This window comes from Malania oleifera, chromosome 11, assembly GCF_029873635.1.
Source record: "Malania oleifera isolate guangnan ecotype guangnan chromosome 11, ASM2987363v1, whole genome shotgun sequence".
NCBI lineage: Eukaryota > Viridiplantae > Streptophyta > Magnoliopsida > Santalales > Ximeniaceae > Malania > Malania oleifera.
In genome coordinates this window covers 16,591,293-16,619,024 of record NC_080427.1, presented here as the reverse complement: position 1 = coordinate 16,619,024, position 27,732 = coordinate 16,591,293, and the positions used below count along the sequence as shown (strand labels likewise).

Here is a 27,732-nt window from a genome sequence, read left to right as displayed (position 1 = left end):
TTGGCAAAGAAGCATTTAATAGAGCAGAAGACAGGAGAGCAGTAAGACCATTTCTTTCTTCCTGCTTAAGAACAATACAAAATATTTGAACTATTCTTTTTTTCATCAATTTGTTCATTTGATGACAACATGAATCATCATTCAACCATATAAATAAATGGCTTTTTGTCAGCATATGGAACATTATATCTATCTTCTTCTCTTTTCTTTCTTGGATTTTTCCTTTCCCTTTCTCTTTTTCTTTTCCTTTCTGGGCTCTCCTCCCCTTACCCTTTTTCAATTGCAATTCCAGTTCTCTCTCCCAGATAGAGAGGGAGGGTACACCATACACTTCTGAACTTTAAGCAGCCATTGCAGTTGTTGAATAAGCTGCATGCCTTTTGAAGCTTCGAATTTGTAGGCAACAATTTAAAGATTAGAATCATCTTCCACTCAATTAAATCTCAGAGAATTTCCCTGCTTGGAACTTCCGGCACAGTGCTCCAGCTGCTGACTCTAACCTCGATTTGTCCTGCAACAAAATTTGCAAATTTTTTACTTCAAACAACCCATTTTAAAAATTTAAAGCTTTCTCAAATTCCAGCCTGGTAAAATATTTCCCATACCTTGCCCCGAAGACTAACAATGAGAGGCCCATATCTGGATTTGCGAGAACACCCTAGACATTGGAAAGAAATCAACAATTAAATGAGATTAGATAAATACGGCATATTATTCTGACCACCTGAACTATATTTAAGCACTCTTACCAATGTAAATATCTGGGTATTCCACACATAGCTTCGACAGAGGTTGAGCAATCTCTACCTGCATCATTACATGGAACTTACATAAGAATACTATGAATCCATATATATGCTCTTGGATCTAGTGGAAAACATATCAAATGTCATCTTGTCCAGAGTTCATTGCACACATCTCTGGTCTACTTCATTATTCCCATGTTTCTTCTTCAGATCAAAGTTGCACAAGCAGTGAAACAAAGAACACAATCACCCAGGAAAAAAGAGGATGTGCCGTGAGGAAATATAAAAAAGGAAATCAGATAAAGACATTGTATGTTTTCATATGAAAGTTAGCACTTGATAGCCCAAAAGAAATAGCCTTTATCCCTGTATCACCTCAACAGCCTGAATGCTAACTGAACAATGAAGATGTGGGTGCCATGTTCAACAATAGAACAGAAAAAAATTGCTTCACAAAAGAATTAGTCCAGGCATGAGGGGAACCTACTAATACAAGTGACGGATGACAGAACAAGGTAAAATACACACTACAGCATCAAACAGAAGATACACACCACAACAAAGCAATTATATTGACGTTTTCCTACTGACCAGGAAGTACCAAAGCATATTAAATGCTTAATCAGGTTAATAGATAAAAAATGTTAACTGCAATAAGTTTTCAGCTCACAAAATATTCGTTATACAGGATCATACCATAAAAATCTTCTGTTTGCGCATGCATAAGCACACCTAACTCCACCCTTCACACAGTGACCCTCCAAGTACAATGATTCCAGGCTAAATCTCTTAAATTGTTTCCTCTCTTGAATATTCATAATGCAAAATAGTAAAACTACAAATGGGCTGAAAACCTCATCACGCTGTACCAACCACACAGTCCCACAACATGTAGAATGAAGCTAAACTCAATCCTCAACAAAATACTTAATGCAGAAAGCGAAATGGTTCAACTCATTTGTACAAATACATGCCCAAAACCATAACTTCAAGCCCGAATATAATGAGTAACAAACAAAACCAATTATATGTGATAACACTGAACAATCTCAACCTGTCGGTATAGAAACAGTAAAACATGAAAATAGGAAAAGAATAGGCACTTCTGCTAGTTTATAGGAAGTATAATCAGTCACATTAGATGTTATGTAGCCGATATGACAAACAGATGTGCCTTCAATTATTGAGACTTGAAACAAAATAAATAATAACGATAGTAAAAATGATGATGAATGATAGAACATTTGGAAGTACAAAATGATAAGATTGAAACATACATCTGAGAAATTTGTTGTCAAGCACTTTGATTCAAATGGTTCCTTCAGTACTAGCAGGCCATTAGATCTTGTCAATTCAATCAGAGACTCCCACTGCTCATCCAGCTCACCAACATTTGTTGCCGTAAGAACAATTATATTACTACACTTGATCTGCAAGAGAAAATCATGGCATAAATTGCAATTCAAGATCTCTCCACGTTCAAATCCCACCTCCACCCAAAAAAAAAAAAAACACACTCAAACAAATTCAAATATATAAATTGACAGGTTACAGATCTATGCAACTGAAAAAGCAGAAAAAATACTTCTAAGGCCTTGAACACCATCAGTCTTTCACATTTCTTAAAAACAACCACACTGTTGTACCATAATCAGGATTTTAGGCCTCGCAATCAAAAAATTTTGCCCTAGAGGAATAAAGATGAGAATGGCAGTAACATTTTGTTTTAACAGATTGACAAAGATGAGGAAATCAAGCTCCATACATCTTTAGGCTAACAAATTCCATTTGTTTTGACAATTTCCTTCTTTCCATTTTTGTTTTTGTTTTTAATGATTTGACAGGCCGTTCTCTATTCCTCACAAACTCCACCACTATCTTCAAAGCAAATAAATGTGGGACATAGACCAACTTAAAAAAAGAAAAAAGAAAAGAAAAGCACCTAGGAACAAAAGCCTAATGAAAAGCAGTCAAACCTTGTCACGAGACAAAACTCAACTGATGTAAGAAGAAAATTTATGGAGACATCAGTATTCTCTTCTACAATGTGATTAAAAATTCTAATCCTTTACATAACAAGTTGTTAACAGTGTGATCATTTTAAAAGTTCCCTGTTTGGCCTCTTAAAAGTGACATCATTGTTCCAGCATTAGAAATGCAATTTTAATGAGAAATAATCTACTTTGTGGTCTGTGAAGGGTTTTCAAGGTTGGGGTCATGTATTTCTGATGTTTGACCCTCATGCATTATCAATTCTTCTACTTCTTCTTGGAGCACCCGTAATGCCACCACACACTTTTTTCCCCTGGGGACAAATACCACATGTTTGATTGCATGCATGTAATGTTGCTGCATTAGTAAGTATGATTTAATCACACATTTTTTAGAATCTAATAGCTACTTGTGCATTGCACATGCATGGTATTAATGTATGTGTAACAAATTAGAGATCACACACACATTTATCAAATATTCATGTAGCAAAATAATATTACAATTGCACATGCTAAATGAATAAGCAAAAGACTACTTGAAAGAAGTAATTCAAAGTAATACTGAGTTTAAATTATAAATTTCTTCAACCCATAAAATGGCTACAAATTTTTTTCTGAAAATAAGTTTTAATCATTAGATTTTCTACCAACTGAAGGGGGAATGCTAAGCATGCCAGAACCAACCACATGGTATAATAACACAAAGGAAATCTGTACTAATCAGTTCGATCTTAAGTGCCTTTTAAATCACCAAAAGCTAAAAAATATTTCATTATCTAATATACCTGCCACAAATAAAAAAATAAAACAAGAATAAATCCCATCTAGCATATGTTTTCTCAACTTCAGGGGACATCATAACTTGGTGAATCTTAATCCTTTTTTTTCCTAAACCAACATGGTCATCCAAGTGGCTCATGCGTATCTCATTTGGGAGATATCCTTACATGTGATACGCTTTCATTTTTTTCTCACAGCCCCCCCACAGGCTGAACACATTTGATATGGTTCAAAATACAAAATCCATTGGTTTAAGGAATGTTTAGTAATACAATTAATTGAAAAATAAAATTTCTTAAATTACTACTATATCCACAGTTTTTTAGAAGTGTAGCTAGAAAAAAAACAAATGACCTAGATTGACCACGTTAGCTTCGTACAACAGTAGCAGCACATGTGCACACACGCAATTGTGTATGTGCATGTGAAAGGAAAGGGCTGCTAGTTGCATCCATTACCTTACAGCTAATAAATGCTAGTTATAAGAGGACAACTTGATCGCGATGTCATAAAAAAGGTTACATCCATTACCTTACACCTAAATAAATGCCAGTTACAAGGAGACAACTAGATTTAAATGTCATGGCATATGGATACATAAATTTTCTCCATCAATGCTCCAGAGAGTTGTTGATTGAGTTTTAGGCTTTAATATAACCTTATAAATCAAGAAACGTAATTATCATATCCTAATTTTAAGAACATACCAAAGGCACAGGCAGTTTTTCATGATGCAGCAACTCAGTGATTCCCTCTGGCAGTTGAGCCATCTGAAAAGGAAGAACTAAACGATCAAAGCAATTTAAAGCTGCAAAACTGTAAGCGGATATTTTGAAAAGTGGGGGATGCATTTGAACATAACCAATTTTTGTATGGCACATTTCATAAACATATTTTTGTAATAAATGTGGTTAGTGTCTCAGATGTTAATATTGAATCATTGATCACGTTTTTCCAGCCTCCCGCTCACTACACTTCGAATGGTCCTCTTCTACTCCTCCTAGCAAGGGTTTCATGGAAAAAGGAGAATAGAAAGTCAAGCAAGTGCAAGATAAGAATTACAAAAATTGATAGAGAGATGAAAAAAAAAGTATGTCCTTTTGATTAACTAGGAGATGAATTATGCTACTCCAACTTAATGGCACATATTCAATATTCGTGGTAAGTTAGGTGTAGCTCCTATAGAAGATTAAGATAAGGGAGGGACGACTCAGATGGTATGGACACTTGCAACGTAGGCCTTATAGTGCACCTGTGAGGAAGAGTGACTTAATTACTATGGGGGGCAGTAGAAGGGGTAGGGGTAGACCTAAAATAACTTGGGAGGAGATAGTGAGTAAGGATTTAATATCCTTGAATCTATCAAAAGAAATGGTCCATGATCACATAAATTGGCGAAAAAGGATTCATATAGCCGACCCCACTTAGTGGGACTAAGGCTTGGTTTTGTTGTTGTTGTTAATTCAATATAATAGCTTGGGAGATTGGCACAACACAATTCCAAAAGAGTCCTTTTAACCTTGCCCAACGCATTGAATCAAGCAGAAACAGATCTCATCCATAGACATATCTCCTTCCAACTCCAATCCAAGACACAGGCAAATATTTATACAGTCTATCTTCCAAGCTACAACTAATTCCTTGATACTCCAAGCGTTTTACATTGCAACAACTATTGAGGCAGTGCATGTTTCAAAGTGCAGAAAATGTGTCAGGTAAATTGTGAACTAGAGTATTGACTCAAATGCTTCACCTCTGGGTTGAAGTTACATAGTCAGGCTATTGATTGTTATGCCCAATCATGAAAAGTGATAAGCCATACTAGTATAAAGGAAATTAACATCTTCACAAACACTGCCCACCATGATAAATTTATTTAACATTTAAACCTCAATAAATAGAGTAAAAAAATATATATACAAAAACAGAAAGGATATGAAATCATGAGCAACCCCAATATTTAATATCAAGAAAGCCCAAACTCCAAATTAAATAAAACAAATGTAGTCATGTGCACACAATCTGCAACATGGTAACTTGCATTTAGGGAAATTATAAATTTACGATGTGTGGTGAAGAGAAGTTATTAGCTAATAAATTAAGTTCTTAAAAGTTAAAAGGACCAGTGTATTGAATTTTCTATAATAATAAAGGGTATTTTAGTAACTCTCATCTAGGGCAATTATAAATTTATAATATGTGGTGAAGAGAAGTTATTAGCTAATAAATTAAATTCTTAAAAGGACCTATGTATTGAATTTTATTTTATAATAGTAAAGGGTATTTTGGTATTTCGATTAAGCATCGGCCCATAATGGTAGTTTCTTTTATATAGTAAGCATATACAACAAAAAATATAAATGTCATACAACGTTATTATTATTGCCTATCCAGAGACCTAACAAATAAAAACTCAAAACATATCCAAATCTTGTGCTATAACCTTCAAAATTTGTTGAGTTTGTCTGGGATTAATTTGCAAATTATATGAATGAAGAAAGATATTTGCAAACTCAAACTAAAATCAGAATTTAGTCATCACAAAACCTACAATCTCAAATGCAAACATCAATTTTTCTTTTTGAGCTTCAAGAATGCCATTAAAACTAGTCCACAAAACTGCTTTCTAACCTCAAAAGACAAAGAAAGGAGGGAAATTATAGAAATAACATCTTCTAAGCAATTTAGGTACCAAAAAAAATTCATGATGGATAATGTATGATATGTTGCCAAATTGGTGATCAGACAAGACCAGACAAAGCGGCAAGCTTTGCTACATAAAATATCCCCATCCCATTCAGTCACAGAAAAAAGAGAAAGGGTTAAAACTGCTTAGCTTCACTCCACTGGTTCCCTCCTTTCTTTCACATTGGCGTGCACAAACACGCACACAAAAACTTGGATATGTAAATAATATTACACCTCATCACATAATGATAGCATTAGGATCATGTCAAATGATTCCACTAATATATCATTATCACTTTTGAACATAATACTTTAAAAGAAAAATAATCTGACAAGAAAAAATGTCCTTTCTTAAGATACACTTTCTTTTGAGAACAGAACTTTATCCCAAACTTTATCATATCTGTAAGTTGATTTAAGCACTTTTTACAAAAGCAAGATTGCTCCCAGTGGCAATCAACCAAACAGTGTCTCGATACAGAAGAATTATTTCAATTAAAAAATAAAATATTCCCTCCACCAGTTTCTCATAAACTCTTACTTCTATAATAGCACATGCCTATTTTATTTCATCAGATATGACCACTCTGTTTATTACTGCATAATCAGAATGTCACAGAATTCAGAAATAACAAACTCTGAGCTTCAAATTACCTCATTCCGATCACCAGTGCAATGTTCCCCTATAAGATGCCTAAGATATTCCTCAAATTCTTCATCAGGAGCCTAATAAGAAATTAAACAAATGAAATTTAGCTCATAAAATAAGTAAATTCAAAAGTCAGCACAAATAAAAACTGCAAATTACATGCCCATGGAGTTCATTACTTAGTAGTGAGTCAGGACACAATTGGCAAAGAAGAAGCTTGACTATTTCTATATCTCTTTTCCAATTTCCAGGAAATATGAACCCACTAACAGCCCCCAAGGCCTTGGTAGGTGGTAGGTTGGAGTGATGTTTAGGTTTAAGTCTCTCAAGACTCCCAAGTCTCAACACAGTGAATATCCCAAAAAAGAGTTGAACTCAGTAAGGCAAATTTAAAAGGGGTAAAAATAAGAACTGTGACAGAATTTAGTAAACGTATAATCAAACATATAAAAAATAAGGATGGTAGTATTTAGTTAAAGAGGAAGATTAAAGAAAGAAAAAATATAAAAGAAAGATTGTGAAGTTATTGAAATAAGATTATTTAACGGAAAATAAATAGAAGTCTTAAACTTCAATTTTGACAAATAAGGAAAAGGCTAAACGTTGATATTTATCCACAAAATTAGAGGCAGTGAAGTTAAGTTTGCATTAAAGATGGAAACTTGAAAATCTAATGGACCAAAAGACATCCAAATTGAAGTTTGGAAATGTCTAGGGCGTAACAAAATTATATGGCAACCTAACTTATTAAACACAATAATAAGAACAAAGAAAAAAAAACCAAATGAATGGAGAAAAAGCACTTTAATGCCTACATGAAAAGTTAAAGGAGATTCAAAACTGTAACAACTGTCATTGAATTACATTTTTCCTTTACAAGCAAAGAAAATTTTCATTGAAAGGGCACCAAGGGGGTGTCACTCAAGTAAAAGAAGAAAAGAGAGAAAACAGTAGGGTGGATCAATAGTGTCACGGCATGTCCAAGAGATCAAAAATTAAATGTGCGCCCAGCATGTACTGCCCACTGAACCAGCTTGAAAGAGTAGCAAGCCATCTCTCCTTGAGGATGTGGGAGAAGTAAATGTTCCTTCAAAAGATCTAGCATTTCTTTTCTAACCACGCAATCCAGAAAATAGTAAGAGGAATCAAAGACAAGGCCTTTTTCCTTTCACAATTTGTATGTAGAAATACCCTCCCAAATCCAAAAGATTTAGAAGGGTAATTGAACAAAGACTAAAGTGAGAAACAAGGGTTTCAAAAAGTCAGTTTGTTTTAATGCTCATAACATAAACTACAAAAGCCCTGTATATATTGTGAAGATTAACATAAATTACAAAAGCCCTGTATATACTATAAAGATTAATGGAAAAGAATAGGAATTGAATATGTTAGATAACCACTTTACCTAAAAGCTTAAGCTGTTAGGTTGTGGACCAACAATGTATATCAAGTTTTAACACTCCCCCGCATGTGCAGCCCGACAGCACGTGGAGAAATAAACACACGATAAATGGCACCCATAATAGGGAACATAATAATTTTTTTTAAATACCACATAGTAAATGCGGGCAACAAGACCAAAACCCAGGACCTCCTGGTAACCGTACCACTTTGCCTAAAAGTTTAAGCTGTTAGGTTGTGGGCCAACAATGTATATCAAGCTTTAACATAAATAATGGAAAATTTTAGGAAAAGGAAGAGGGACCTCCACATGGTTTTTGTTGACTTTGTGAAAGCTTATGATAAGGCAAATGGGGAAGCTCCATGGTGGGGTCTATGAAGAAAAGGGGGGGGAGGATGTAATAGGTATGGATATGTAGAGTAAGCACTAGTGTTAGGAGCAATGTTTTAAAAGACTTAATCAAGCGCCTTAAGGCAAGGCATGCCTAAAACACCTTGAGGCTCAATCTAAAATACCAAATCCCAAAAAGGCTAACACATTACATGCTGAAGCTAACGCATTTGTACAAAAAGGCACGCCTTTTGCGCCTTTTCACTTGAGAGTTACACATTCTGGGTGTGCAATTCTCAAGTAAGCTTTGGCTAGAAAATATTGATTCCATGTTTATATAAAAGGAATGTTAACATGAGTTGATTTCTAAAACTCTTGAACCTCAACCTTTTCAAAAAAATTGAGTTGTATCTTAGATCTTGAAAAATAATTTGAACTTTGTAATGTTATAGCTATCTCTTGTCATGATTTATGTAATGAATTTAAGCAATTTTTTTTTTAATGGCCAACAAATAGTTTGCAAATTATATTTGATTTTTTTTATTTATATTATATTTGTGATTTTCTTAATTTTTTCTTTATTCTTAAAATATATAACTTATTTACGTATTTTTATCTAAAAATAAAATCTCAAAAGGCTTATGCCTCAACACCTTAAGGCTTACACCCCACCTCTTAAGGGTTAGAGCGCCCCTCCTTACGCCTTCGCCTTTTAAAACATTGGTTAGGAGTAAGCACGAAAAGTTCTAAGGAATTTCCAATCATGATAGGTATCAAGAGTCTACTTTGAGACCTTATCTTTTTGGATTAGTATGGATGAACTTACTAGGATAATACAAAATGAAGTTCTACGGTGTATGTTGTTTGCAGATGACATTGTCTTTATTGATGAAACTAAAGGTGGCATAGAATTATGGACAAAGCTTTAGAATCTAGTGGTTTTTAAGTTAGTATAAATAAGATAATATATGAAATGTAATTTTAGTCATTTTTGGAGGAATATTGTTGAAAAGATTAAACTTGATGTTCAAGAAATTAGTAGCACCAGTACTTTGATACCTTGGATCTTTTATGCAAGTTAAGGAGAAATTGAAGAAGATGTAATGCATAGAGTTAAAGCAAGATGGGTACAATTGAAAAGTTTTTCAGGTGTATTTTATGATCATAGAACACCCCTAAAAATTAACAGAATGTTCATACTTCTATACGATGGCCATGAGAAGTCAACCACTAGTCCTAAGAAATTTCCAAATATGTACAACTTCTAACTTTAAAAGACATTTAATTAAAGAGAACAAATAGTTTCTAAGGCAATATTTTCATCAATAAAGTAATCATGCCCACTCCTAGCCTCCCCAAACCTATGCTGGCAGCTTCCAAAATACGCTAGTGACTTCCTTAATGGTTTGGCAGCCACCAGACCTTTTCTCCGGCTATGTTACTACAGGTACAGCTATGGATGCATAAAGAACTGTTGGGCTTGCCTCCTTTTAGGAGATTTTCTATTATTTTACATGCCCTAGGAGTAGCCATGTCCCTACCTAAGCCTCAAGACATGGCCATTCAAAGGTGAATAAGGTTCTAAGCATCACAGTACAGTCACCACAGTTAAATCTTATTGAATTTAATTCTAATTAACATTCATTGAAGCAAAAAAAAAAAAGGGGGGGCAATAAAGTCTAGTGTATAATTTATCAATGAGAAAGGTTCTCTTCCACAATATGACGCACCAGACGAACTCCAAAAGCTTTTGCAACACCTGCTAAAGTGACATCTGAATGCAATGGACCCACCCCTCCATATATGAATACCTGTGAGAATCAAATTTAGGCTAAGCAATATAAATATTCAATTAAGAAAATATAAAGATTCAAAATATTCTAGACAAACCACTTGTTCTTTCCATATGTGCTCAAATTCGTGTACATGGGTCTATGCATGTGTGCCACAAAAAAGCTCATCAACAAATTGTAATGGTTTACCATATCATTACTAGACTTCTGTCGTTCAACTTCTTCAGCTACAGAATCTATCTGGATTTCAAAAGAATGGGATCAGATATGAAAGAAATACAAATAATGTGAACATTCTATGTAAAACATCAAATGAGCATAAATTTATCAAAGTCACTCACATGAAAATGGAGCAAGCAACTCCTTTTTTTCTCAAAAGAAGAAGATACATTAAGCAAGAAAGGAGACAGAGGAGGAGAAAATATCTTCTAAAAACAAGTCAAAGAAAATGAAACAAAGAAAAGAAAATTTAAAAGCAGAAGCAAAATCATATCAATATTGCCTGCCAATCTTGCTGGAAATCTGAAAACAAGTCCATTTGAAACAACCAGGAGTCCATAAAGAATCAAAGAAACAAATTCTAACCCAAAGCAGTGACTAAGGAAAATTAAAAACATGTGCATCCCTTTCCAACCAAACACTGCAGGAAACAGCAAAAGCAGCACAATTCCACAATGTAACGGCCACGGTCTTAAATTTCCACTTAATTGTCGAAATTTCCACTTTCCATCACCCTTAAAATTGAAAAGACAATCGTTTTCAGTCTACAAAATTTCGATCGAAATTTCAACAAATCAACTGAAATTTAGCAAAACTAGTCAAAATTTAACTATAGAATGAAATTTTCTTGGAATTCAAATATGAGATTTAAATGCGAAGTGAAATTTGTGTCAAAATTCATTTTTTTTTTTCATTGAAACCAAAGAATATCACAAAGGCTCTTGAAATTATATGAAGAATTAAACATAGATATTAACAACATCTTATTTAACCATTTATTTCTAAAATATCTTTATTTATATAATAAATAATATTTAGGTGAAGTTTGGTAATTGGGAATCAACTCTAGGAATCATAATCAAAATGGTTGATTCCCATTCCTAATGTTTGCTTTACGGTAATCTCATCCTGATTGCCTTCCATGCATGACTTTTCCCCTTTTGCTTACATTTTGATTCTTGACTATAACTCTAAAATTCAAATTCTGATTCTTGGAAACATAATATTTATTATAATATGATAATTTATATTAATACAATACAGTATATATTACATAAACTTAAAAAATAATATTAATATTATGATATCATTATTAAAATTTAAATTATTATAATATATTTTAACATAAATATTAAATCATCATTATGAATATTTTTTATTATATATAATAATGTTAATAACATATAAAAATTAGAATAGTATTAAATGTTAAATATTATGATATACTCGTGACATGATTATTGATTTATTATATTATAATTTTTAATAGTAAAAATAAATTTAAAAAAATAAAATATTTATTATCATCAATTATATAATAGTAAAATTTGATAATGATATAGTACAGAAAAATATATAATACTATTTTATATTACATATACGCAGGCACATATACATTATAATTCAATATTATATATAATATAATAAGATATATATTACATAAATATAAAAAATAATATTAATATAATACTATATATAATATATCACATAAATCTAAAAAATAATATTAATATTATAACATCATTATATAAATATATAATAATATTTTTTATATAAATATTTAATTCATTATTATTATTATTTATATTATATATAATAATATTATAACCCATACAAAGTAATAGAATAGTACTAAATTATAGAATACTATGATATAATTGTGGTTATTATTTTGTATAACCTTAAAATAATATAAAATATTAAATTATTAATATCACTAAAATTATATATATAATATAAATTTTAATAACGATATAATATATGAAAAAAGAATAAAATACTATTGTGTAATAAAATATAACGCTATGGTGGTTGTTTTATTATATTATTATTTTATATGAAATAATAAATTATGTTATAGTGTTATAATATATGATATTTTTATTTACATGTAATAAATTACATATTAAAAAATAATACTTATAAATTATAAGATACAATATAATATTAATAATATAGTTAAAAATAATAATAATAATATATAATAAAATATAATATGCAAAGTATAGTCAAGTGCATAGTAATCAAAATGATTTTATTGTAAAAAAATATTTATTAAATAGATTAATAAAAAAATATCATGTAATAATTACATATTTATAACGTTATTATTTCATATTAAATTAATTAAATAATTTTTTTATACTATAATTTAATAATTGATAAATTAGACTCATTTTCAATTCCTATGTTTATATAAACCAAACACTGTAATACAATTTCGATTCCGATTCCTTACCGAACCAAACATGAGAGCGAAATATGACATTTCGTTTCCGATTCCAGTGAATTCTGATTCCGATTTCAACTGTGAACTTAATTCATCTATGAATTTTGATTATGTTAACTATATATTTTTAATATGAATATTATATAGCGACAACTGCACACAACAAACCTACTTATATCAGTTTTGCACTATTATGTTTATTAACCATTTCTAAAGTTTTAGAAAATAATTCCATGCTTTACTACTAATTACCATCACTTTTGAAGCTTCAAAATTTCAGTCAAATCAAAACATAAGACCTTGGTAAGCATCCTTCCAAATCCTCTAAAATAAGTTGGCAAGAAAACCTATATCAAACCCAGTCATACCAACCTCTCTCCAAAACTGGTAACAATATATACCACAAATTTCATGCAATGAAACAGTGCAAAAAAATGTGCGAGTATCAGCACTATCAAAGCACAAAATGCAAACATTAGGGGATAAAGAATTATAGAGCCTCCTACTCTGTAGCAGATTGTTAGTTTTAAATAATTGCTAACCAAATAAATGCCTTGCCCTTAGAACAAACCTTAGCTTTTGACATACAGTTAAGAAAAGGAAAGACATGGAACAAACCATTCTTGCTACATGGAAAAGAAATATATTGCAGAAATTAAACATTTCTCAGTAAAGGCTGAACTGCCTTAGTAAAATTAAATTAGATACCAACAAAACAATTGATAACTTATTTAACTAGAAGGAAAGAATATGTTTTACTTGGAAAGTGCATCAAGGCAACCTAAGAAAATTAGACTCAAAATTTGGATGGCAGGACTTTATGTAACTTAATTTTCTCCAAATTCAGGGTTTGCGCAAAGAGTGGTCCTTGGTGGGCTTGCTGAAAGGAAAAATTCTTTTTGGAATTTAATCCGGCAACCCCCCTCCCCCCCATCACACAAACGGGAGAGAGAGAGAGAGTTCATATGATCATCATTACCTAATAGAAAACAGCTAAATGCCACCTAAGGAAAACAGCTATCATGCTGCAGATTCTACTGCAACAAAGGGGACAAACATGGTCACCACTGCTTTGAAATAGAAAGTAATCAGAAAAAGAGAAACCTGAATCCTTGATTCAACTCATTGTTTTAGAACCCAGGCCGGTGACCGGTAAAGCCACAGGTTGGTGGTGATATTAGGGTAACATACAAACATGTATATATACACGCATGGCACACATACATACATATGTATATATTACAAAAAGAGCTTAATGGCGATGATTGTGATGGTGATGATGACAACTATTACTGGAATTCAAACAAATATATAATAATAGTGAGAGATGATTCGATTCAATTAAAAGTTAATTAAGGGTATAAAAGTTAGAATAATTCATAAATATTAAATAAGAGGAGAGAGTTTGAGTGAAAGAATTCACAATTTGGTTATTTCTATGTGGATGTGTGTGTCTACATGTCTAAATAAATACAATGATTGTACAATAAATAAAATGCTTGTTCAATTAATGCACACAAACAAAAGCAGCTGTAATGGTAAGGTTCATGCTCTCCCTTCATGAGGGAATGGGCTCTATCCTCACTGGCACCAAACTGTGATTTTATTTTATGAGGTTGGGTCAACCCAGCCAGCTGACCAGGTCTGGATGGTTTAGGCTGAGTTGCCCGAGTACGGCCAGTTTCATGGCATCACATGGACCAGTAGAGTGGCCGGTTCCAGTCCAACCCAATTGAACTGGCCAACCCAACCCAGGTTTTAAACATGAAACAACCACATGAAATATTAATACAAGAGCCTTCATTGAACCCCTTTAAATGTCAGAGATAACTCGTTAAACTTTATTTATTTCAATAGCTAATGAAGATACTACATGGAGAGGAAATGGCACAAATGCAACAATGAACTATCGTACAGAATTTGCAATACTGTAACTTACATCATTGCGAACAACTGATGTTCGAGAAACTGCCCAACCAATAGAATGGAGATTCCTAAACAACGAAGGTCCCAATTGATCTTCAATGCTGCCAGACCTGGGCTATGAAACAGAGAAAATATCAGAAACTTCAGCAGGGAAAACAAAAAAAAAAAATAGTAACAAAATGGAAACTATAAATAACTACACACACCATATGGGAAATCTAGTGAAATTCAAACAGCCATGCATAAAAAAAGGATCATCTAAAATGAAAAAAAAAAAAATTCCTCGTCCAATACTCATGTTGAATAGTGGCAGCATGTCTGTCTCAACAGTTGCTCTGCATTTGACTATTCCTGAGGTGACTACAAATACCTCATATAAATGTCCAACAATAATGAACTTGGAGTGTTATAACCAACCCAAGCACTGCAATTTGATCAATTAAAAGAGAACCATCTTAGCTCAAACATGAGGACTAAAGGCACTAACCTTTAACTATTTTCAAAACTCCCCTGAATGTGGAAAAACAAACTGACACATTGATTAATATAGTATTAGTTTTTCTATGCTGGAAAGGATCTGGCTTTTCAGTGCAAGAATAATCAATGAGGGAAAGAACCAAGAAGATCATTGTGTGTATGTGACTGTGATTGGAGGAGAAGAAAGGGATGGAGTAGTATGCCTGGACAAGAGAGACCAAGGGACAGGTAAATATAATGGAGAGCAGGTGCAGAAGTGCTATAGCACAACTAGGGTGGTTGGATGTGTGACCAGTTTGGAGTACTTAATTGAAGATGGAGGTCAGTTGTCCAAGGAAGTGCAATTTGAGTCTAAAGTTAAATTCCCCTGATAGTTTTGTACTTCAGTAGTCCTTTTTCCCCAACTTGTTCATCCTAATCTAACTAGGTACCAACTCTAAAGGTCTATGTAAATGCAATGCATGGTAGAATGAATTTTATAAATACATGGCATCTCTTCGTGATCTCTCTCTCTATCTCTCTCATTATATTTCTTTAATTATCTAAAAAAAAAGAAGTAAACAATCAAAATGAAAGTAAAAACAAAGTTAACTTGGAATGTCTTATTCTCAAGTGATATCAACAAAGAAACTTGATCACATAATTGTGTAATTTTAGGGGTTTATTTTTTAATATTTTATATGAAGTTAAATTAGAGGTAAAAGTAATAACAAAATTCTATGTATTAGCTTAGTTCTAACTTTTTTTTTATTTATTATTTTATTTAGTCTTGATTTTACTTATTCTTAAAAAGAAAGTTGACATTGTTCATCCTTAATTCTAAAGTGTGTTTCCTAATTCTAAATGCTATGTTATGAGTTTCATCTATACAGAATGAAGAATTATTTTAATCCTAGCTTTTGTTTTATTTTCATTTATTTATAATTTTTTATTTTAAAATAGATTAAATTGTACTTATTTATTCCTAATTCTAACTTGTGTTAACTTAAATGACATTTTGTGGTTAGTCAATGGAGTAAAATACCAGTTTTGGGCAAGATAGGTAAATTGAAATTAAGTAGAAATATTAGGGTCCATAATGACAATAAGGAGAAATATTAGGACCAATAATGACAATATGTCACATGGGTGTAATATGTACTTTTGCCTGGACTTTTTATGAACAATTAGAAAACTATGGATTGTTCATTGCTATTAGCCAATCAAAATATTGAATTGAAGTGGTTCATTTTAGTCTTGCTGCAACTCGTCGCAACCTCATCATATCAAGGTATAAAGGAGCTCATTAAAGCAGAAAGGATTGGGTTTGTGTTTTGGAGTGTATGGTTTAACCACTTTCACTGGAAATAAAAAAATGAGCAAGTTATTTTGAAAAATTATATTTACCCAAGGAAAGTTAAAACAATTTTTTAAAAACTGTCAACATGGATTTTATTTTTAAATTTATAAAAAATAAAAAATCTTTTTCCAAGCCTATTCTGCATCCCAAAGAAACTGAAGAGGTTGTCAGCATTTGGCATAGAGAATATAAAGCTTGCAGATATGTGGCACATATTTATAGCAAGTATACTTGTATAGAAAACTATTACCAAAACTATCCACAAAACACAAAGGCAATTGACAACAATAAACAAGAGAAGATCAAGAATAGTGGGATTGTGGGAAGAAATGTAGACAATAAAATGAAAGCAATTATAGTCCAACCAAAGCTGAAAATTTTGATAGAATGCTCATTGATAACTAATGACATATTGCATTACAGGTAGAAGAACAAGTAAACTAGGAAGCACTGATACCGACACAATACACAGATACGACATGATTCCGGCACCACGATATGGAAATTTTGAAAAAAAAATGAGGGATACAACACGGCAGGAATATGTTGGTTTACTTATATAAAAGTATACATTTAGACATTTTTTCCTTTTAAATGACAAATATTCACATAATTTTAGTTTAAAATGAAATATTAGAATCATTCATGTACTGATGCACAATTGTTAATACATTTTACAAACTGCAGTTATACAATCTTCAACCATATTCATTTTATACAAGATCGGTCCAACAACAAAAAAACAACCTCAAGGTTATGGCTGATGGTAGGCAATGGGCATGGCTCATCAAGATATTAAAAATAAATAAATAAATAAATAAAGAACAGATTAAGAGAATAACAAACTGGTGACAGCTTTAAAGAAAGAGAGGACAGAATTCTGGGAGCTAGGAGGCCCACAGTGCTCTCTAAGGATAGTGCAGTAGCACTAAGGCTCCAAAGTCCGACCACTCAAATGTCAAAGTACCTCTAGACTCTCAAGCTTCTAAACCTGTTTGGGGTTTTGCTGATAGAAATAAATTGGGCAAAAAAATGCAGCATTTCGCTGCAAGAAGTGGTATCCCGGAAGTCTCCTCATTGCATCATGAAATATCTCAGCCGTGTCCAAAAATAAAAATAAATATAAATAAATTTCTGAAACGTGTTGGGAAGTATCAGGTTGGTTTCAGTATCAAACACATGTCGGATACGGCCACTTTGGGCTTTCAGAAGTGTCGGTATTCCCTGGCAATTAACTAGGGATAAGAATATCAATACATCAAATGCACATAACAAAACAAGGGACTTACAGGATCTCATCCCCCACTGCGATGGCTGCAGCTGTGGGTGTGCTGCTTTGATGCAAATCTACATTGTTCAGGCCATTGCTCAGAGAAGGGAAAGACCCACAAACTGAAGACCTTTTCACTCTCCCTGCTCTTTCTAATCTTCCATCTGGAAGCAGATATGCAGGTTTAAATTTTTCTTTACTACTGGAAGAACGGTCGATACACAGTAAAGCATTTGGAACCGTGTCGTATATACTTCCAATTGAAGTATACCTGCCAATGTCAAGAAAAATATGAACAAACATGGATAGTCTAACTTGCAGTCAAAATGCACATGTCCAATATTTTCCAACAGGGGCCTAATAAATATATTCAGAAAACATATTATTTATTCAGAAAAATTGTTCAGTGAAGTCCAAAGTATAAAGGATTACCCCTGATCATAAAGACTGCAATACCGAACCTTGCAAGTCAATAGAAAGGCCCATACATCTCTGCCAAAAAAAATGTGAAAAAGTTAATGCTGCCATGCAAACCCAAAGTTGAAAATGAGTGGAACAGAACAAAAAACAATTATCAACTCCCAATCTCTGACTCACACAAGAAGAGAATGAAATGCAATAACTAGTTAGTCCCAACAATGGTGCAGTATAGGCCCTAGCATTTGTTTTGGGTACAAACATGGGACCAAAGTAGCAGGCTTCAAAATGCATCAGTAAAGCCACTACATGAGTTAGGGAAGTTAGAAAAGAACAGCAAGGGGAAGTTTTTGTGCCACGCAGGAAGATGCCAAGAGGATCCCTCAAGAAAGGTTGACATTTCCTCTAGATATTGGAGGACACACCACGCTCTACTAGGCCTTAGAGCTGAATGACCAAAAGAGACTTGTAGATACACACACACACACACAAATATATATATCTATATATATATAGAGAGAGAGAGAGAGAGGGTGCAGGCTAGAATTACTTGAGTCTGAGACAAGAGGTAAAAGGTTCTCAAAGTTAATCACAAAAAACCCCCTCAGTGCCATGTCTAAAAATGAAGGGGAAGATGCCCAGCAGCTAGGACATAAAGACAAGCAAGCTTAGTAAAGAAATTTCTTATGCTAGAATGTGCTTGGTAACCAGCAATTAGCGGACAACCTAGTTACATGTCCAATTAAAGCTACAAACTTTCAGTTGATATAAGTCTTCAGTTACACAGCAATAAACATGATCAAACAGCTTGCTAAGTTTTTAAGGTCTACAAATGGTTATCCCAAAAAAAAAAAAAAACCTCACTAAGGTGCATAGATTGACTTAGATGCTGTCATTAAGGACTACAATAAAAGGTGCAGGTTAGAAGGCCACAAGTCAATCTAAAAATTAAGAACACTTCAAAGCTAAGCAATGTTCCTAAGTTCCTAACCAATACCATGCAAACACATCAACCATCTAATAAGCCTGACCTCTCATGTATGTGTAGAAAAAAGATTATATAAGAGATCAGCCAAAAGATTTTTGGATTCAAATTTTTCACAATTTAAAATGCCTGAAAAAAAAAAAAAAACCCACAAATACTGTCCTTTATTTTATATAAGAAAGATAAAAAGAAAATGTAAAAAAATAGAATTAAAATAAATACTAGAAAAAAAAAAGCCATAAAAGTTGTCAAAAGGTAGAAAAGAGGACACAACAATATTTGATACATGTGCATCATAGATTCTCTGGCATGAAGACAAAAAAATTTAGCTCTTATCTCTAGATTTACGCATAGAAACTCCTAATATCTATTCTCATCTAGCAAGGTTGAGCCCAATGCCTCAGTTCTATTACGATTTATTATATCAACAATATTATAGCTTTAGTTTCCACATCTGTAGTTATAGACTAGAAAGAGAATTCCCTTTCTAGTTTCCTCTTTATTCTTTATAAAAGTTATCCTGAATACTATAGAATATTACTAAAGTATAACCAATTAACGAGTAAGGATATCCTTGAACTCTCCTTCAACTTCTTATAACCACTTCCTAAAACTATTCAACAACCACCAATATTTTTAAAAATTTTAACTTCCAATAATGACGCTCCCTAAAACCTATTAAGGCTTGATATAATTTGTTGGCCCACAATCTAACAGCTTAAGTTTTTAGGCAAAGTAATAATCTAACATAGTATTAGAGCCATGGTTGCCAGGAGGTCCTAGGTTATAGTCTTGTCGCCACATTTATTGTTTGCTTGTTAAAATTTATATTATTCCCTGCAAGAGATGTCACGTATCTTTCATTCCTTCTCCACTTGCCATTGGGATGCACATGCGGGAGGAATGTTAATGCTTGATAGACATTGCTGGCCCACGACCTAACAGCTTAAGCTTTTGAATGAAGTGGTCCATTTTTTTAATAGAAAAAGAAAGTTTTTTAGACAAAAGCATGTGCAAGGAGGATGAGAAATCCTCAAAGCAACAAAAAAATATAATTAAAAACAAGAAAAAAAGTAATAAAATAAGAAAAAATAAGAATTAAGCTAATAAGCAAACAATCACAGTTTATAGACAATGATGGAAACCTGTAGGACCAATCTAAGATTGGATTCACCCTCATGAAAGGAGGCCACCCAGGAGAACTAGGGGAGAACTGTTCTTGGCCTACCTGCAAGATAATAAATGTCTATTAATGGTAATAAAATAGGCTTCCAGAATAAGCATTGAGACAAGATAGAGATATTTTTTAATTCTATTTTTTAGTATTTATTTTACGTTATTTAAGATAGAGCTTCGTATTTACCGCAGTAGGATCACCAATTCTGACACCAAGGAAAATAGCTCTGATTGGTCTAGACTTTAGCAAAACCTCCAAACCAGACTTAAAATCCAAGCGAATAATGTCCATTTGCAAGCCATAGCTGTGAAAAGAAGTTGGTCAAATTAACAATCAGATGTTGGAAAATAATATAGGCCTTGAAGTTCTAATCACTACACTTCAGAAAAAGAAATTTATTCATCAAGCACAGGGAAAGAAAACAAAAGAGAAGAGGACAATTCTCACGTAGCGGCTGTTTCATGTGTAAATGAATCGATTTCATGGAAAGCTGAAGAGGTCTCAAAATATATCGTTCGGATTGGACATGAGAACTTGTTATCAGTTAGACCACCATTAGAATAAGTATCTTCCCCTTTATGCAAAAAATAGCCAGCCCTTAGTAAGTGCAACAAAACCTGCAAATCCAAATTTAACATCAGTGAGGCAAAAGATCACTGAAAGTTTACCCAAGCAAAACATGTAGATGAACTCACTGTTGAATCCTTTCCTCCATTAAAGCTGAAGGCAACCTCTTCAACACTGTTAAGGAAGGTCGTTCAGTATTTTGTGTGCATCAGAAAATGTACTTGCAGGTCAAAAGAACGAGATGCAAACAGAGAATTTATGACTTATTAACGAATGTATTTATCTGTTTATCTAGTGTAATACAATAATGGTATAATCAAGTGAAATCCAACCATGTAATTTGGTGAGAGTAAAAGACAGTAATATATTGCAAACTCCTTTTTTCTGAAAAGGATGAGAGAATATATTTCCAAGGGAAATACCAACAAGTACAATGAGGAAAGACAGGCTAAGCACCAGGCCAAAGGCTAAGAAGCAAAACAACTACAGCAAAACAGAAGACAAACAGCAGACTAAAACCTCAAAAATATAGGCTACACCAGATTACATCACAATGATTTTATGAAGTGATAGGTCCAACCTATTCTGCAATCAAGGCAATAACTAGTGCTGTGCATAAACAATGAGATGTAACACGAGGTATGAATCCTCTTCCTAACATCTAGCTTCTACGCACCTCACAAATTGAGCTCCACTAACGCCTTTCACACTCCTTAACACCTAAGGCTAAGAGAAAAATATACTGTGCAGTTTGACAGAATGGAGACCTTTCAACATGTTGAGCTATGCTTGATAGTTAGACCAATAGAGTATAAAAGCCTTGTCAGAGACAACTATGGAATGAGCTATCATAGAATGGCTGTATATTTAGTAGTCAATGAGAAAAAGTCAAGAGTTCCACAGTTTGAATGGGTGAGTGGGAAAGGACAATAGGCATTGACTAATAAGCTGAATTAAAAAGCAATCATACCCCTGGTGCAAAGCAAAGATATTGCACCTCAAAATTGTTACTAGAAGCACTGCAAGCGCACTTCCTATATAAGCAAACCAAACCTTAAAAAGCACCCCCCCCCCCCCCCGGGGGTATCCTTGCAATAGCGGGAATGCGGGAGAACAGAATTGAGCATCAGGGCTGCAAGGCAGGGGGTTTGTGAGATCTGACCCTCCAAGATGGTAATAGAATATCCAAATTCTCCTTAAATTGCATATATAAGAGAAGAACCGAAACTCCAACAGCTGAGAAGAAGCTGTTCTCGGGGAAAGGGGTGCGCCAAAAACATAATTAAGAAAGCAGACACAAGCGAAACATTGTAATCACATATTAGAAAGTGCAAACAATCTGCCAAGCCGTCTCATGGACAATGCTTTCATATAGCTGGCAACTCCAACAGCAATATTATGTTGGATGCTGAAGATGTTCAGGGATAAGCTTGCTATCAAAGTTTGTACGTATCTATAGTGTAAGGTAATGCTGCTTTCTGCAGAGTTCAAGACATTCTTATTATGATATTGCAGTTAGTAAATAAAGAATAAATCAGGGCTCCATTATTTTTTTTCTTTTTCTATTGCAGGAGGAGAGGGGAGTCTAAAAGATTGATTGTCTAAAATACAGATAGATGAAACCTTCAAAAGCTATACCACGGGATTGTGAAGATGCTCAGAGACAACCTTTTCAACGGAGCCTGTCAACATTCAGAGTAATAGAACATTGTTTTCCTCATATTTGGAAGATCTTTTCTTGTTATGGGATCTATCACAACATCAAAGATTATATAAACGATTGAGTGCTGGGAGCCTTCACGGCGCTCCATCTCATGTTCTTTCCATAATTTTATTCCCTTTTTTTATTCCATTTTCTCCAGAAAAAATCTCCTTCTGCTTAGAACAGTTCACTTCTTTCTTTACTTATTTTCGTTTCCAACAAACAGTCCAATAGAAGCAACATCACTCCAGAATTTCGAAGCTTAAATAAACAGTAAGAAACTTTGCACAAGAACAAGAAAATCCTTAACTTCTTAGCAGCCAATGCAGCTGTTCAACCAACACACCATCAGCTATGGCTTCAAATTCCAGAATGTTTAAGAAAAAAATCTGGCAGAAGAATTGTAAAGAACCTCCAGATTTTAAAATGTCACCAACTCCCACTGGGATGAAAAAATTTAAAATTTCAACAAATTTCTATGCCTCAAGTGCATGGCCAAACTGCAATGGCAACTTTAGAATCCCCAACCTTGCTTGTTCAACAAAATAAGAGGGAACAGAAAACAAGGGAAACATAATCACAAATTAATTTACCCTTCATAGTAAACTACCACATGATCTTCACTGGAAACTCTGAGAATACCCATTTAGCAGTGCTAAAAACCCTACTCTTAAATTGGAATTCCAGAAATGTGAAAACAGTTGGACCCTCCTTGAACCTGAAAATATGAGCTTCGCCACTATTTCATTTTAACAAGCTGCCAATATCCTTCACCAAAACTAGAATGTAGCATACAAAAAATAACTACACCATAATGCAGAAACGTCAGCAACACAAGGCGAAAAATGTTTCACATTTGCAAAGGGGATGTTCACTCACGTACAAGATTGATAAGAATGCGTCAAATCAGAGTCCACACATGATCAAGATTCAAGAATATTCACTAAACTTTCCACCACCTATAGGAGGTTGAACAGTCTGTCTCTGGTAACTCAGCAATTTATCCAACAAACCCATTTTTCTTCTTCAATGACAATTAAGGATAAATAAGGCTGAAACCTGAAACTAGCAACATATCAAATTATGAACAAACTACAAGGGAATTGACTTCAGCATTGACCTCACCAAATCCCCACATCATCCTGACGCCATTAGAAATTTAAAAAAAAAAAAACATGCAAGACGTTGACACCCGTATGATTCGAATCCCAAAATATCCAGTTGCAGCCCACAGTATAAATCATAATCAATTACCAAAAAAAAAAAAAAAATGGCAACAAAAAATTTGGGCAGGCATGGTTGATTTTAGGAATCATAAATTCATAGCGTCCTACTTCAATCACATTCAAACAAAACCAAGGGAGAAGGGATCAACAAAACAGTATTGGGCATGCATGCATTCATCTCAAGTCCGACCTTTCTAAGTTCTCCAGCCCAACTCCAGCAAAAATTACCCAAAAATATTTAAAAAGTCCATCCAAAAGTCAACCCATAAAAAATTAAACCCATAACAGAAATTAGGCTTCTAAGTGCAGGCCTCAATGAATCAAACAAGAACTCACGAGTACAGAGAGAGAGCTCTCTTGATGACATAGATGGCGTTGTTGTACTTGGTCTTGAGCCTTCGATCGTCGCTCTCTCTGATTGCTCTGTCGATCTCCATGGACACCCAGATGAAGAAAACTGAACGATATGACAGAATCAAAAAAATAAAATAAAAGAACTAAAGAAAGACTGGGTAATTCGAGATTGAAGAGAGTAAATGCTGGTTTTTGGGAAGTTGCAGAGAGTATTTGAATATATAGTTGCCCAGATGCCACAGACTGTTTATCTATCAAAGAAACGTACGAGGGATTCCCTTTTTTTTTTTTTTTTTTTTTTGTTTTCCGTGAAAATAGATTCAAGGAGACGGGCGCTACAGGTTACAGACTCCAGAGAGGAGAGGTTTAAATAGACTTGAGGACACGAATTGCTTGTGGAAGGTGACCCGGTCAGATTCGGATTGGCCATCTCTGGGTTGGATACAAACACATGATGTCATAAAATAAATTAAAGGGATATTCATATCAATTGCCTCGGACAGCTAACGTCCCACATGAACTAGGAAACGGATCCGTGACTAGCAAGATTTCAGCATGAACAATTGAGTTTGTGGGGAGGGAGGGGGAATTCCGCATAGAGAAAGGGGAGATATTCTAAGAATTGACTAGTCTCTTCTCCATATTTGATGATAAATTTTATTTTTTATTTAATTTATTTTATAAAAAATTTAAAATAATGAAAGGTGAAGCGCAAGATTACTTTAGGCACAGTAGTATAGCATTGAGCATTGTGTGTGTTTGTATAGGGATAATTGATGTATTTGTAGTTTGCCGAGAGAAAGAAGAAAATCGGAGATTGGCACACAAAGTCCAACCCCTCTAAAGGGTATTGTTGAAACATCAAAGTGTTATTTAATTTAATTTTTATTTAGGACTTGTGAATAACAACCTTTTTAAAGATAATTACAAATTAAGGATCGGGACTTAAAGAAAACATATATTGTTTGTCAATTTTGGGTGCCAAATATCTTTTAAGAAGTGGAATATAGGGTAAAAATGAAATGAATGGAATAATGGATAGTAATGCACTTGTTATGCTAACCCCTATCTGAGCTATAGGAAAGTGTCTTATTGCACAAGGGGGTATCTTATGGACTATATGTGAGGCCCCAAATCCGTGGAGTCTAGGGTGGGACTTTCCTCAAATAACTTAATGTAAGCAACGGAAATAATTTCAAATACCTCAAATATTATAAACCAGAGTACTAAACAACCATATTTACATTGATATCTCCAAACAACAATATTTACATCATGTGAAAAATAAAAACATTTTAAACTAGTATTACACAAACATTTATTCTAATTTATATTCTTTAATCCCGCCTAGATGCTCACTATACCTGATTTTCTGTACATCCTAAAATATAAAATAATTATTGGGGTGAGACGACGCCTTGTAAGTATAGGTTAGATTATTACCAGTATGTGGCTAAAATGAGCTTTACTGTGTAAATATTACTCATTTAATAATTTAACAGTTAAAAACTACATTTAAATAATTGTAAATCATTTATATATAAATAGACATATGCATATAATTATATGTACTTTCCTTCATACATTTCTTTCACAACATCATTTAGCCCTACTAAACGGGCTCCGTTCACAAACATGTGTATACTTTTCTTTACTGAAAATCATCGTTCACAAACACGTGTACACTTTCCTTTACTGAAAATCATCATGTTGGTCATTTAAATATGGTCATGTACAACTATATATATGCATACTTTTCCTTCAAACCATTTGTTAAGACCTAATAATAGCACTGATCACATAAATATATAAATTTGTATAAAAGAAACTCATTTTTGGCCTATGCATGTCATGTTTACCCTCATGACCGAATTGTGTGATCCGAAAACTAGACTTAACTTGGTTGGTCAATTAAACTAAATTAAACTGTAACATGTCTATATGTGCGATTTTCCTATCACATCCTGGTTCGGAAGCAGGTGTGCATTCAAGATAAATCCACTATTTACCGCCAACACTTCCACAATAGTATGGCTGCACTCATACTCATTTGTAGCAACGGTACCAAGCATCTACCACATTCAAGCCATCGGGGTTCTTAAAACAAATAATTACAATTTATGTAATAAAAAAAGTATCATAATAATCTCATCATTTTCTAAATATAAAATTTGTAATAAAATTTCATCATTATTCATAATTGTTGACTTTTTGAGTCTAATCCCTATTTTGATTATGACAAACCACAGCATCTCATTTGTGCAATAAGTATAAGCAGATTTATGTTTCTGGAAGCACGAATGACAGATGTCATATGGAAGCTGTAAGAGCACCTAAATGAACAGATCCCAGTGTATTCTATGGTGTATGAAAGATCGAAGTGTGAAAATTTTTGTTTATTTCTTGTGTCGTAATAGTAATTAGGTTTGAATATGCATGCATATCATATAATTTTATTTGAAACTCAAACAATAACCTTAGATTGACCATAGGACCTCCAAGTAACATAAAAAAAACATTTTTAATAAAATGTCTAACTTATACAAAAGTTTTAAAATGGTTTTGAAGTTAAAATAAGGCAAAAACTAATTTTTAAGGTCGACTAGCCAATCGATCGGATAGTCAAAATGAGCATTTTTTTCAATCCATAATTTCTTATCTTGAAAAGTGTTCAACATGAAAGTTGTGGTATTTTCTCTTAGCTTTCTCTTGCTACCAATAACATCTAATTTGGAATCATATAGAAAATGTTATGGTCCAAACACCAAAAGGTGTCCGAAGCAGAAAAATTCCCTTCATGTTTCTTCTGTCTCATTTATGAGCATTTTTCTCAATCCTTAACTTCTTATCTTAAAAAGTGTTCAATGTGAAAGTTGTAAGATTTTCTCTTAACTTTCTGTTGATACTAAGAATGACTAATTTAGAGTTGCATTGAAAAAGTTATGGTTAAAACACTAAAAGATATTTGCGCAGAAAACCCAGGGCAAGACTTCTCGACGAGAGGTAGGTGTCTACTAGTCGATGAGTGAATAGACTAATTGACAAGTGTAATGGGCAGAATGACGCTAACGGCCAAAAAACAGCTAGTTTTCTAAATATTATATCATTTCTTTTCCCCAACGACCATATAACGACTACTTTGAAATTTTCCCTATAAATACAACCTAAACCACTTGAAAAATGTTAGAAAACCCATTTGCGAGCATTCTTGCATATTATTTCTTTCCCAAACATATTTTATACTCTATTTTTGAAGATCAAAGCTTATTTCTCCTACTCTTCTTCTTAAAAATATTTTTAGGGAAATTATTTTTAGGGTTTACAAGCAAGGCTTGAGCTTAAGCATATATTTATACCAATATATATTGCTTGAAAGCCTTCTTGCCATTTGATGTTTTTCTAAGGTCAATCTTGAAGAAATTCACTCTCCACTCTTTCTTTGAAATATCATTTTCGGACAA

The 27,732-nt window shown here is 33.3% G+C and overlaps 1 protein-coding gene across 1 annotated transcript; it reads right to left on the bottom strand.

Annotated features, from left to right (window-relative positions):
- LOC131167941 (uncharacterized) lies at positions 1–24,845 on the bottom strand. Its single transcript, XM_058127024.1, has 16 exons — positions 24,254–24,845; positions 21,118–21,163; positions 20,870–21,039; positions 20,609–20,726; positions 20,391–20,473; positions 18,276–18,335; positions 17,863–18,114; positions 14,771–14,867; positions 10,572–10,622; positions 10,320–10,400; positions 6,863–6,934; positions 4,228–4,290; positions 2,024–2,176; positions 750–807; positions 606–658; positions 1–511 (listed from the first exon to the last, which is right to left on the bottom strand). Exons 1-16 carry the CDS (start codon positions 24,352–24,354, stop codon positions 437–439), a joined length of 1,533 nt encoding a protein of 510 aa, XP_057983007.1. The 5' UTR covers positions 24,355–24,845; the 3' UTR covers positions 1–436.
- Between the last annotated feature and the right edge of the window lie 2,887 nt (positions 24,846–27,732).

Excerpts from the sequence above, each read along its gene's own strand:
- LOC131167941 (XM_058127024.1), bottom strand. The coding sequence starts at position 24,354 with ATGGAGATCGACAGAGCAATCAGAGAGAGCGACGATCGAAGGCTCAAG. Across the intron at positions 18,336-20,390 it reads ATCTTAGATTGGTCCTACAG|AGATGTATGGGCCTTTCTAT; the intron begins GTTTCCATCATT and ends TTTTTTTGGCAG. Across the intron at positions 10,623-14,770 it reads CATCAGTTGTTCGCAATGAT|ATAGATTCTGTAGCTGAAGA; the intron begins GTAAGTTACAGT and ends TTTGAAATCCAG.